The following is a 13,233-nucleotide window of genomic DNA, read 5'->3' as shown; positions in this document are numbered from 1 at the left end:
TCTGATAAGGGGTTAATATTCAAAGTATTAACTCAACAGCAGAAAGAAAAAAAAATCCAATTAAAAAATAGGCAGAGGAACTGAACAGACATTTTTCCAAAGATGACATACAAAGGCCAACAGGTACATGAAAAGGTGCTCAACATCACTAATGATTAGGGAAATGCAAATCAAAAACACAATTAGATATCAACTCATACCTATGGGACGGCTATCCTCAAAAAAAGCAAGAAGTAACAAGTGTTGGAAAGGATGTAGAGAAAAGGTAACCCTTGCAAATCCTTGGTGGGAATGTAAATGGTGCAGCCATTATGGAAAGCAATATGGAGGTTCCTGGTAGAATTAAAAATAAAACTACCATATGATCCAGCAATTCCACTTCTGGGTATATATCCAGAAGTGAAAAGAAATCACTACCTCAAAAAGATAGCTGCATCTCCATGTTCACTGAAGCATTATTTACAACAGCAAAGATATGCAAACAACGAAGTGTTCAGTCGATGGATAAAGAAAATGTGATATATACACAATGGAATATTATTCTGCCATAAAAAAGGAAATTCTGCCATTTGCACAACATGAATGGTCCTTGAGGGCATTATGCTAAGTGAAATGAGTCAGACAAAGACAAATACTCTATGATATTACTTTTATGTGGAATTTTAAAAAATCAAATGCATAAAATACAGAGAAGAACAGACTGGTGGTTGCCAGTAGGGGGTATGAAGGATGGGTGAAATGTGTGAAGTTGTTCAAAAGGTAGAACTTACAGTTATAAGTTCTCAGAATATAATGTACAGTATGGTGACTACAATTAATACTGTATTGTGTATTTGAAAGTTGCTCAAAGATTAGATCTTAAAAGTTATCATCAGGGCTTCCCTGGTGGTGCAGTGGTTGAGAGTCTGCCTGCCAATGCAGGGGACACGGGTTTGAGCCCTGGTCTGGGAGGATCACACATGCTGCGGAGCAACTGGGCCCGTGAGCCACAACTACTGAGCCTGCGCGTCTGGAGCCTGTGCTCCGCAACAAGAGAGGCCGCGACAGTGAGAGGCCCATGCACCGCGATGAAGAGTGGCCCCCACTCATCGCAACTAGAGAAAGCCCTTGCACAGAAACGAAGACCCAACACAGCCAAAAATAAATAAAAATAAATTTAAAAAAAAAGTTATCATCACATAAAAAAACTGAATGTGAAGTAACAGATGTTAACTAAACTTACTGTAGTAATCATTCTGCAATATACACATATATCAAATCATTATGTTGTACACCTTACATGATACAATGTTGTATGTTGATTATATCTCAATAAACCTGGAAAAAATTAAAAATAAACAAAAAACAGAGATATGAAGAAAAGATACCAACTTTGAGAGAGTAATTTCTTTGAGGGAAAGAAAAAGAATGTGGGGACAAGAGAAGAGATTTTAACTCTATTTCTTAAACACAAAAGGTGTAAAGCAAATGTAACTGTTAACATCTGCTACTTCTAGATGGAGATACAGGTATTTGATATTATTTTTGATGCTTTCACATATTTCTGAAATATTTAAAAAAGAAAGCCAGTCATTAGATCAGAGTGGCTAAGTGGTTTCTGGGGACGTCCTTAACCTGGCCTGAGATAGGTACCTGGCCTTTGCTTCTTCAGCCCATACTCCACAATGCTGTCACTATGCTGAGACAGTGTCTCATCATTTCCACTTTCCACCTCTTCATTTCCAATATCCTCCTCTTCAAAGCCGGTCTTTTCTTTAATTCGATCACCCAGGGCACTTTTTAACATCTATCAAGAAAATTCTTTTTAACATCTTTCATTGACTTCAGCAGAATGCAAGTTTGAAAGATTAGACAGATATAACCTTTTAAAAGTTTTCTCAGATAATTAAGCCCAAGTTTAGACACAAATTTTCAGATGCTTATGCATAGTTTCTAAAGGATATATATACATCAATGCCATGGACTATTCAGTTTCAATAAACTTAAGAGTAAGTCACATAGGAATTTAATATATTTATTCAATGATACCCCCAAACTACAGTATTTTGTGAAAATCAGAGATCCATCTAATTTTATACCAAATGTGTCTTTAGTGACAAAGGGAAACAATACAGATATATCTAAAGATATACGGTTTAATATAATCAGTTACATTAAATTATTTAGTTTTAATCAGAATTCGATAAAAATTTGGGACTTCCCGGGTGGTCCAGTGGTTAACAATCCGCCTCCCAATACAGGGGATGCGGGTTCAATCCCTGATTGGGGAACTAAGATCCCACGTGCCACAGGACAACTAAGCCTGCACACAGCAACTACTGAGCCCGTGCGCTCTAGAGCCTGCGTACCACAAATACTGAGCCTGTGTGCTCTACAGCCCACGCGCCACAACTACTGAGGCCTGTGCACTTTGGAGCCTGCACGCCACAACTAGAGAGCCCACGGGCTGCAACTACTGAGCCCACACACAACTAGAGAAGACCACGTGCCGCAATGAAGAGCCCGTGCACCTCAATAAAACATCCCGCATGCCGCAACTAAGACCTGACGCAGCCAAATAAATAAATAAATAGAATTTGATAAAAATTTGGATAAATCTATACCAAATTTGGTTATATAATAAAAGGCTAGGATATAATTTCTCATCCTATGTCCTACCTGCTCGACTTATGGAAGATTTTCAGTAAGACGCAACTAACTTCCTAGTACCTTAGCTTAGCTCTCACCTTCAATTGTAAAATCACTTAAATGCTCACCAACTATGGCGACCTCAATACAGATTAAAAAACAAGACTTGCCCAATCTAGTTCAGAGAGGCGCTGAGATAGTTTCTCTGATACTGCATGTAATTCTTGTTCTGTTAACCTCTTTTCTGCCCTCTGGGAGAAAGGTGAATCCCAGGATGAGACTGCAGTTCTGTTTTCATACCTGTAATAAAAGTGACCTTGTGACACATTTAAGTAGACAAGTGTATGTACATTACTTAGTTCAAAGCTACTATAATACACGTTTTACCAAATATTTCATACTGGTCTTCACAGCAAAATTTGGAGAGTATATCCTTAACTCTTCAAATCCCTTTGCAGACAGACTGTAAATATTGAAGCCTACAGTAATGTTACCTTTTTCCTTTGGGAAGCTTCCTTGTCCTAGGGCCTTGGACCTGAACTGGATACATTTCCTGTTTGCCATCTTTAGACAACTTGGAAGTTAAGAAAACTCTATTATCTGGTTCCTATTAAAAACAGAGTTGATTTGAAAGAGGTATAAGGAAGACACAAAAAGAAGAACATTTTGGGTGTGATGGGAAGGGAGGACCTGTAACACAAAGCTAGATCCCTTCATTCTCCATGTTTTGCTTTTTTAAGACACACATTTGTCAAAACACTCCACTGATTCCCAATGCCAAAGGATGGAGCAATGTCTATAAACTTGTACTCAAAGAAAAAGTATGGCTCAGGATTGCATTCAAATATAAATGCAAGTGAGGTGTTCTCAAATATAAAAATGTAGGGGTTACGGCTACATGTGGACAATGAAAAAATGATCAAATCGCAAGTGGAAAGTATTAAAGTCATTATCTTTCATATCAAGAAGTCAATAGAAACTGTCCAAAACTGAAACAAGACAAAACCTCCAAAATATGAATATAAGCTCAACATTTTAAACAATTTATTTCTTAACTTTAGAGGGAATCTTATAGAAAATATTTCTTGTGGTAAAGAAACATTTGATGTTTAACAATCTCTTCAATTTCACTTCAGTATCTTTTTCTTCTATTAAAGTAAAATTAAATTTAATACTGTTTAGTAAATAACTATAATATAATCACATTTTTAAAAAACGTTTAAAATTGAAGTTAGTGTCCTGCTCAAGAATTATTTGAAAAAGAATATTCCCACCTAACTGCAACCCAGGTAGAGAAAAAGAATATTACCAGCAACTCAGAAGGCCTTCCACCATCCCTGCAAGCCTTCCCCAAATGTAACCATTATCCTATGATCCCTTTTTTCTCTTTTTATCCATCCACCCCCCTATCTAAATAGATGCACAGAATGTTTAGAATTATGGTCACCTAATGCTAACTACTTTTTCAGCACTGTATGAATTTTTAATTATGAGAGTGTATCATTGTTTATAAATTTACCCTTGGCATATACCTGAGCGTTCTTGTTGCTAGAAAGATAGGAAAAGGATGACTGTGTAAAAAAGGATTTTATTTTCAAAGAAGAAAAGAGTGGAAGCTAATAGGCCAAAATGTTAACAGTAGTTCATGCTGGATAATAGGAATATGGATGAAAGATTAGTTCTGACATTTTCCTATATGTTAAAACATTTCAATTACTCAATTAGAGACATACAATATGGGTACTGAAACTAGAATGCTTGAATTCTAATCCTAATTCTACAATTGCTGTGTGACCTCAGACAAGATTCTTAAACTCTCTATTTCAGCTTCCACATGGGAAATATAAATAGTACCTACTCGAGAGCTGTGCTGTAAGAAGAAATTTTTTCGATACCTGCAAATTAGGCAGAACTGTGCCTGGCACAAAATAAACACTCAGTATGTGTTGGCTCTTACTATTTCCCCTTTTACATAGTCATCCTGTCCCTATCTTCCTAGGGTAAGAATATACAGGTATATGCAGAGGTAAATTTTAAGAAGTACAGTGCTCTGATTAGTGCAGTATCCTTGACTACAATTCTAGCAGAAGCCTTTTTAAATCTATAGACTTTTCACCAGTTGAAAGCAAGCTTTTCCACTTACCACAGAAAATGCTGTGCCTTCTCCAGTAGAATTCACGGTAGGGGAGCAGTGACTTGAACGCAAGTATTCTTTTCCTATGGGGCAGAGAGCTCGAGGCTCTGAAGGATGGTAAGGTGGATGTAAAGGAATAGCTGATCGGATAGGCTCCCCTAACTTCCTAGCGTTTGGGATCATATCCACAGAAGGAATTTCTGCTAGTTGGACAAATCAAAGTGGACATTAAGATGAACTCTAAGAAATAAACCATTTTTTTAATATATATATATATCCTGTATCATTTTATATATACACATACCCTATACAAACATGTTCACACACACTACTTAGAAATGTATTTTAAGCTTGATTAAGAAAAAAAAACACACCTAAAAATCAATGAAAATAGGGACTCATCCTCAGTAAACAAGTAGGGACCTAATTAAATCAGGAAGAATGCAATTTTAATGTTATTATCATAAAAATGCTTCCTAAAGTTATTTAAAAACAATGAAAAATTACTAAAAACCTAAATGGCTTAAAGAATAGCTATATAAATTATGGTTCATCCACATGTTATAAAAATAGTTAGCCATTAACAATGACTTTATATAATAGTAACCATATGAAAACCTCAGAGACAATACAAACTGAGAATATTTTTCAAGCTATTATAATTTGAAGACCACCAACTGATATCTAATCAGTCTAACGTAACAGACTCTTATTGTCCTAAAGTCTCTGTTTGAGAGGAGAGGATTTAAATAAAATAGCGGATGCAAAACATGTGACCAAAGACCATCTTATGAAGAAATCCGAGTTCATAATTAATAGCAAACATTTACAAATGAGGTCACATAAAACCAAAATGAATCGCATTAATTGTAGAGCAACAAAAGTAAAAAGGCTAATAGCAACTGCCACAAGAACGATTGTCTTCAACTCACAGCAATAGTCTCAAGAACTCAATGCATTACTACTCACTGTCTTCAACAAAGGATGTCCCACTCTTGGACAAAAAACTAGATGAGGGAGTGTTCAACACTTCTTCATGTGAGTCAGAACATGGTAGGGTTGAGGCTTTTTTAGACTGCATTTCATTAGGACCTTGGGCATCTAGAAAATATTAAAGTAAAACTTTTTTATTGCTGAATGTTAGACTAAAAGCTATGAGTTTAATACCCTGAGGATAAAAACATCAGAAGTGACAAAATCATAGAACTATGTTGGTCTGATTGCTTGAAATACCAATTACTTTTAATAACTATCAGATAGTAATATGTAGTTCTGTAGCCCAGAATCATTTACATAACTTAAAAACAAAGTTTTACACAATGTTTCATTCCTTTGCTTTAGAAAAATAGATGCCAGACTTGTAACAGAAATGCTGACTGTTGCATGGGTATATCTCTAAACTAGAGATCTTGGCTGGTACCATAATCAAAGATTTGTAGGTCAAACGAATTGTTTTGTCTAATTTTCAAACGCTTAATATTTTGAATCAGCTCTATAATGTTAGTACACAGAGAGCTACATTAAAAATAGTTCTGAAATTGAGGGAATATCCACTTTGCTCCCTTGGAAATCTACAATACACAAACTTCCCATAAACAAAATGGATTAATGACTTTCCCTCTCTAAATAACTTTCTATTTATCTATCCCTTCTTCAGTTTAATGAAAGACTTCACCGTAAACTTACTCCTCACTTTGAAAGTATGAGAATGCACCCTGAAAACTCGTTGTTTACCGATACGGTCAACTGATAAAATCACTAAAAACAGAAAAATTCACCTTGTACAGATCCCCAAATCCACACAACTTATTCCCAAATACGGTATTTTCAGAATTTTGACACTCAACTGATATCTTTTAAAAATCTGCAAATACATCTTTTTGGGCTCTCCTTTTCCACAATCCAGTGCAATATGGCCATTTTCAATACCAAAATGTTTTAAGTATGTAAATTTCCCTACATAACTTCATATTTCACGTGAATATCCTCTAAGACATAATGTTCACAACTTGGTCCTCAATTTCATTATACTGAATTTGTCATCAGTTTGACCACAGACTAATTCATTTTTATCTGGGTCCATTTTTTTCTTCGGCTCCTTGAATAACCATTTCATATGCTCTTTCTTTTTGATGGAATTTCTCCTAAAATCTCATGCTTAGTTATCATCTGGAAATTTTAATTGGTCAGACTGAAAGTTACACAAATTCCTCTCAATGATCTTCGGACTGTTTTAGAACATACTGTTTTATTACTGCAGAGATTGTGAACTTCTTTACTGTAAGCATTAATAATATTTCAATTAGGGAGTTCCACGGTGGCCTAATGGCTGGGATTCCGAGCTTTCAATGTGATGGCCAGGGTTCAGTCCCTGGTCAGGCAACTGAGATCCTGCAAGCTGCACGGTGCAGCCAGAAGAAAAAAAAAAAAAAAAAAAAGAAAATCAATTATTTAAGTATCTGTATAGTAAATACCTCTCATTTACAAAAAAAAAAAAAAAAAAAGGGGGTCTTCAGTAGAACAAATGAGTGAAGATGGTCAGAAGACAAACTTCCAGTTATAAAATAAGTCATAGGGATGTAATGTACCGTATGGTGACTACATTAATATTGTATTGGGGTGGTGCCCTGGGTGCCAAAGGCCTCTCATCCCAGGCTCCTCCATAAGGAATCTGGCTCACGCCACCTATAAAGCAAACCCCAATTCTTGTAGAGGCCTCATTACCCCCTCCCCCACTCAGTCACAGAGCAGCGGTGCCTTGGCCCCAGGGGCAGGCCAGATTTGCATAATGGTGAGATCCTGCTGTGTATCCTGTTACAAGGTGCTTAGGAAGGGATTTCTCCTTACTTATATAAAAGGTTTAAGGAAGGGAGATGGCCAAGATGGCAGAGTAGAAAGACTCTGAGCTCACCTCCTCTCATAGACACACCAAAATCACAACCATCTGCAGAACAACCATTGATGAAAAAGACAGGACCCTACCAAAAAAGATCTTTTACAACTAAAGACATAAAGAACGAACCACAACGAGATGGCTAGGAGGGGCAGACTTGCAATATAGTCAAGTCCCATACCCCCCAGTGGGTGACCCACAAATGAGAACAATTACTTTGTAAGGGTTCTGCCAAAGTCTTGAGTCCCACATAGGCTCCCCAGCCTGGGGGGCCTGCACCGGGAACATGAGCTCCCAGAACATTTGGCTTTGAAGACCACTGGAGATTACTTTTGGGAATCCCAGAGGGCTGCAGGAAATAGAGATTTCATTCTTAAAGGGCACACACAAAATCTACTGAGACCCAGGACAGAAGCTGTAATTTGAGAGGAGCCTAGGCCAGATCTACTTGCTGATCTTAGAGAGCTTCCCGGAGAGGCAAGAGGCAACTGGAGTTCACCATGGGAACACAGACACTGGCAGCAGCCATTTTTAGGAGCTCCTTCTACCATGTGGACCCTGGTGCTGGCAAGCGCCATTGTGGAATCCTACCTCTAGCTCATTAGCGCCAAGACATGGCCCCAACCCAACAGCCTGTAGGTGCCAGTGCTGGGACACATCAGGCCAAGCAACTAACTTGGGCAGGGACACAGCCCCACCCATCAGCAGACAGGCTGCCTTAAGATCCCCTGAGCCCACAGATACAGCCTTGGGACATGGACCTGCTTACCAGAGGGCCCAGGACCCAGCTTCACCACCAGAAGGCATGCACCAGTCCCAGAATCCACTGGGCCCTGGCCCTGCCCTTCAGAGAGCCTGCTCTAGCCTCTGGACCAGCTTCTCCCACCAGGGGACAGACATGAGACTCAAGAAAACTAGTCCCGGGACTTCCCTGGTGGCGCAGTGGTTAAGACTCTGCGCTCCCAATGCAGGGGGCCCGGGTTCGAACCCTGGTCAGGGAACTAGATCCCACATGCACGCTGCAATTAAGAATTTCCATGCAACAACTAAGGAAGCCTTCCTGCTGCAACTAAGGAGCTGGTGAGCCGCAACTAAGGAAGCCCGCCTGCCACAACTAAGAAGCTGGTGAGCCTCAACGAAGGAGGCTGTGAGCCTCAACGAAGGAGGCTGTGAGCCTCAACTAAGACCTGGCACAACCAAATTAATTAATTAATTTAAAAAAATTATTAAAAAAAAAAAAGAAAGAAAACTAGTCCTGCAACTTATGGACCCAGCCTGCCCATTAGCAGGCCAGACCCTGTGCTGGGACCAGCTGGGCCACAGCCTTGCCCACCAGCAGGCCAACACAAGCTTCAGGACACCCCAGACCCCATACTCAACTGTATCAGGAACTGCGCCCCCCACCCCCAACCCCCAGCAATCCAACACAAGCTCTGGGACCCTGGGCTCTGCAACCAGGACCTGGCTCTGTCCACCAGTAGACCAGCACTAACCAAGGACCTGGCTTCACCCACCAGTGGGCAGGCAACAGCCCTGGAGTCTTCTAGACCCTGACTCTCCGCACCACTGACCCAGTATAAGCCCCGGGGGTCCCTGTGGTTATGCAGTTAGCCACCTCGTGACCAGCCAACCAGCAGCTGGCAGCCTCTGCACAAGGCAACCAACTGGCCCAGGGGCCAACCAAGCATACCAGACTGCCCACATAGTCAGCCCACCACAACAGAAAGACCCATGCAGTCCTCATAGGGGGAACCGCTAGAGCATATAGCTCAGGTAGGACATACTGCTGGGACACATAGGGCGTTTCCAACAAAAGGCCACTTCTCCAAAGTTGGGAAATATAATCAACATACCAGATACATAAAAATAAAAATAGCAACTTAGGCAAAATGAGGCAACAGAGTAACATGTTCCAGATAAAGGTACAAGATAAAACCCCAGAAGAACAACTAAGTGAAGTGGAGATAGGCAATCTACTGGAGAATGAGTTCAGGGTAGTGATCATAAAGATGATCAAAGAACTCGGGAGAAGAATGGATGCACAGAATGAGAAATTAGAAGTTTTTAATGAAGAGTTAGAAAATATAAAGAACAAGAAGTTAGAAATAAAGAATACAATAACAAATGAAAAATACACTAGAAGGAATTTAAAGTAGATTAAATGATACAGAGGAATGGATCAGTGAGCTAGAAGACAGGGTAGTGGACATCACTGATGCTGAACGAATTAAAGAGAAATCAAAAGAAATGAGAACACTTAAGAGATCTCTAGGACAATATCAGATGCACTAATACTCGCATTTATAAGCGTTCCAGAAGGATAAGAGAGAGAGAAAGGAGCTGATAACGTTTGAAGACATAATAGCTGAAAACTTCCCTAACCTGGGAAGGGAAACAGACAGCCAAGTCCAGGAAGCACAGAGAAGTCCCATACTACAAGACACACTCTAGTTCTAAGGGCAAAAATTAAAGGTAAAGAGAGAATATTAAAAGCAACAAGGGGGGCTTCCCTGGTGGCACAGTGGTTAAGAAACCACCTGCCAATGCAGGGGACACGGGTTTGAGCTATGGTCCCGGAAGATCCCACATGCTGCAGAGCAACTAAGCCTGTATGCCACGACTACTGAGCCTGTGCTCCAGAGCCCGCAAGCCACAACTCCTGAAGCCTGGGTGCCTAGAACCCATGCTCTGCAACAAGAAAAGCCACTGCACTGCAACGAAGAGTAGCCCCTGCTCACCGCAACTAGAGAAAGCCCATGTGCAGCAACAAAGACCCAATGCAGCCAAAAATAAATAAAAATTTAAAAATACCTTTAAAAGCAACAAGGGAAAAGCAACAAATAACATACAAGAGAACTCCTACAAGGCTATCAGCTGACTTTTAAGCAGAAACTCTGCAGGCCAGAAGGGAATGGCAGGCTATATTTAAAGTGATGAAAGGGAAAAACCTTCAACCAAGAATACTCTACCCAGCAAGGCTCTCGTTCAGATTTGATGGAGAGATCAAAAAGTTTACAGACAAGCAAAAGCTAAAAGAGTTCAGCATCACCAAACTAGCTTTACAACAAATGTCAAAGGAACTTCTCTAAGTGAAAAAGAAAAGGCCATAACTAGAAAGGTGAAAATTACAAAATGAAAAAGTTCATTGCTAAAGGCAACCATACAGTAAAGGTAGGAAATTATCCACACACAAAGTTAGTAAGGTTAAAAGAGAAAAGGAGTAAAATCATTTATATCCATGATAAGCAGTTAAGGATACACAAAACAATCAGATGTAAGATATAATATCAAAAACAGTAATCATAAAGGAAGGAAAGTACAGGTGCAGGGTTGTTAAAATGCATTTAAAAGTGAGAGATCAGGGCTTCCCTGGTGGCGCAGTGGTTGAGAGTCCGCCTGCCGATGCAGGGGACGTGGGTTCATGCCACGGTCCGGGAAGACCCCACATGCCGTGGAGCGGCTGGGCCCGTGAGCCATGGCCGCTGAGCCTGCGCGTCCAGAGCCTATGCTCCGCAACGGGACAGGCCACAACAGTGAGAAGCCTGCGTACTGCAAAAAAAAAAAAAGGTGAGAGATCAGCAACTTAAGACAATCACATATATATATGGAAATAGAGAGAGAGAGACACTGCAAATGGAAAACAAAAGAAAACTGGGGTAGCAATATTCATATTAGACAAAACAGACATTAAAGACTACTACAAAAGACAAAGGAGAACATTAAATTATGATCAAGGGATCAATCCAAGAAGAAGACATAATAACTGTAAATAGATATGCACCCAATATACAAGCACCTCAATACATAAAGCAAACATTAACAGACATAAAGGAAGAAACTGACAGTAACACAGTAATAATAAGGGACTTTAACACCCCACTTACATCAATGGGCAGATCATCCAGACAGAAAATCAATAGGGAAACACTAGCCTTAAATGACACATTAGACCAGATGGGCTTAACAGATGTACAGAACATTCGATCCAAAAGAAGCAGCATGCACATTCTTTTCAAGTGCACATGGAACATTCTCCAGGATAGATCACATGCTAGGCCACAAAATAAACCTCAGTAAATTTAAGAAAACTGAAATCACATCAAGCATCTTTTCTGACCACAACACTAGGAAGCTAGTAATCAACTACAAGAAAAACTGCAAAAAACACAAACACATAGAGGTTAAGCAATATGCTGTTAAACAATCAATGGATCACTGAAGAAATCAAAGAGGAATTAAAAAAATACCTGGAGACAAATGAAAACAAAAACATAATAATCCAAAATCTACGGGATGCAGCAAATGCAGTTCTAAGAGGGAAGTTAGTGATACAAGCTTACCTCAGGAAACAAAAAAACCTCAAATAAACAACCTAACCTTATACCTAAAAGAACTAAAAAAAGCACAGACAAAACCCAAAGTTAGTAGAAGGAAAGAAAGGTCAAAGCAGAAACATAAAATAGAGACTAAAAAAAACAGTAGAAAAGATCAATGAAACTAAGAATTGGTTCTTTGAAAAAACAAACAAAATTGATAAGCCTTTAGCCAGACTCATCAAGAAAAAAAGAGAGAAGGTCCAAATCAATAAAATCAGAAGGGAAAAAAGAAAAGTTACAACCAGCACCAAAGAAATACAAAAGATCATAAGAGACTACTACAAACAACTAGATGCCAATAAAATGGACAACCTAGAAGAAAAGGACAAATTCTTAGAAATGTACAATCTCCCAAGACTGAACCAGGAAGAAATAGAAAATACGATCAGACCAATTATCAGTAACGAAACTGAATCACTAATTTAAAAACTCTCAACAAACAAAAAGTCCAGGACCAGATGGCTTCACAGCTGAATTCTACCAAACACGTAGAGAAGAGTTAACACCTAATCTTCTCAAACTATTCCAAAAAATTGCAGAGGAAGGAACACTTCCGAACTCACTCAATGAGGCCAGCATCACCTTGATACCAAAACCAGACAAAGATATCACAAAAAAAGAAAATTACAGGCCCAAATCACTGGTGAACATAGATGCAGAAATTCTCAATGAAATATTAGCAAACCGAATCCAACAACGCATTGAAAGGATCCTACACCATGATCAAGTGGGATTTATCCCAGGGATGCAAAGATTTTCAGAATCTGCAAATTTGTTAATGTGATACACCACATTAACAAACTGAAAGAATAAAAATCAAAGGATCATCTTAATAGATGCAGAAAAAGCTTTTGACAAAATTCAACACCCATTTATGATAAAAACTCTCCAGAAAGTGGGCATAGAGGGAACATACCTCAACGTAATAAAGGCCATATGTAAGAAACCCACAGTTAACATCATACTCAATGGTGAAAAGCCAAAAGCATTTCCTCTAAGATCAGGAACAAGACAAGGATGCCCTCTCTCACCACATTTATGCAACATAGAATTGAAAGTCCTAGCCACAGCAATCAGACAAGAGAAAAAAATAAAAGGAATCTAAATTGGAAAGGAAGAAGTAAAACTATCAGTTTGCAGATGACATGATACTATATATAGAAAATCCTAAAGAAGCCACCAGAAAACTACCAGAGCTCACC

General features: G+C 39.2%; 1 protein-coding gene across 6 annotated transcripts in view; it reads right to left on the bottom strand.

Moving 5' to 3' along the window:
• Nucleotides 1-13,233, bottom strand: part of CEP95 (centrosomal protein 95) — a 59,587-nt gene that overhangs the window by 30,456 nt on the left and 15,898 nt on the right. For 4 of the 6 annotated variants that reach the window (XM_029210991.1, XM_029210994.1, XM_029210995.1 and 1 more), the window contains 5 exons: nt 5,732-5,863; nt 4,772-4,965; nt 3,123-3,235; nt 2,799-2,928; nt 1,633-1,786 (listed from right to left, as the gene is read on the bottom strand). In XM_029210991.1, coding sequence (XP_029066824.1) covers nt 1,633-1,786; nt 2,799-2,928; nt 3,123-3,235; nt 4,772-4,965; nt 5,732-5,863 — 723 coding nt within the window. The remainder of the gene's footprint in view (nt 1-1,632; nt 1,787-2,798; nt 2,929-3,122; nt 3,236-4,771; nt 4,966-5,731; nt 5,864-13,233) is intronic. The other 2 variants (XM_029210992.1, XM_029210993.1) reach the window with 2 other exon arrangements.

The sequence above is a fragment of the Monodon monoceros genome, unplaced genomic scaffold (assembly GCF_005190385.1).
Source record: "Monodon monoceros isolate NGI ecotype Baffin Bay Population unplaced genomic scaffold, NGI_Narwhal_1 Super_Scaffold_9, whole genome shotgun sequence".
Lineage (NCBI taxonomy): Eukaryota > Metazoa > Chordata > Mammalia > Artiodactyla > Monodontidae > Monodon > Monodon monoceros.
Note: the sequence above shows the minus strand (reverse complement) of the source record. Positions and strands in the feature narration are given on the sequence as shown.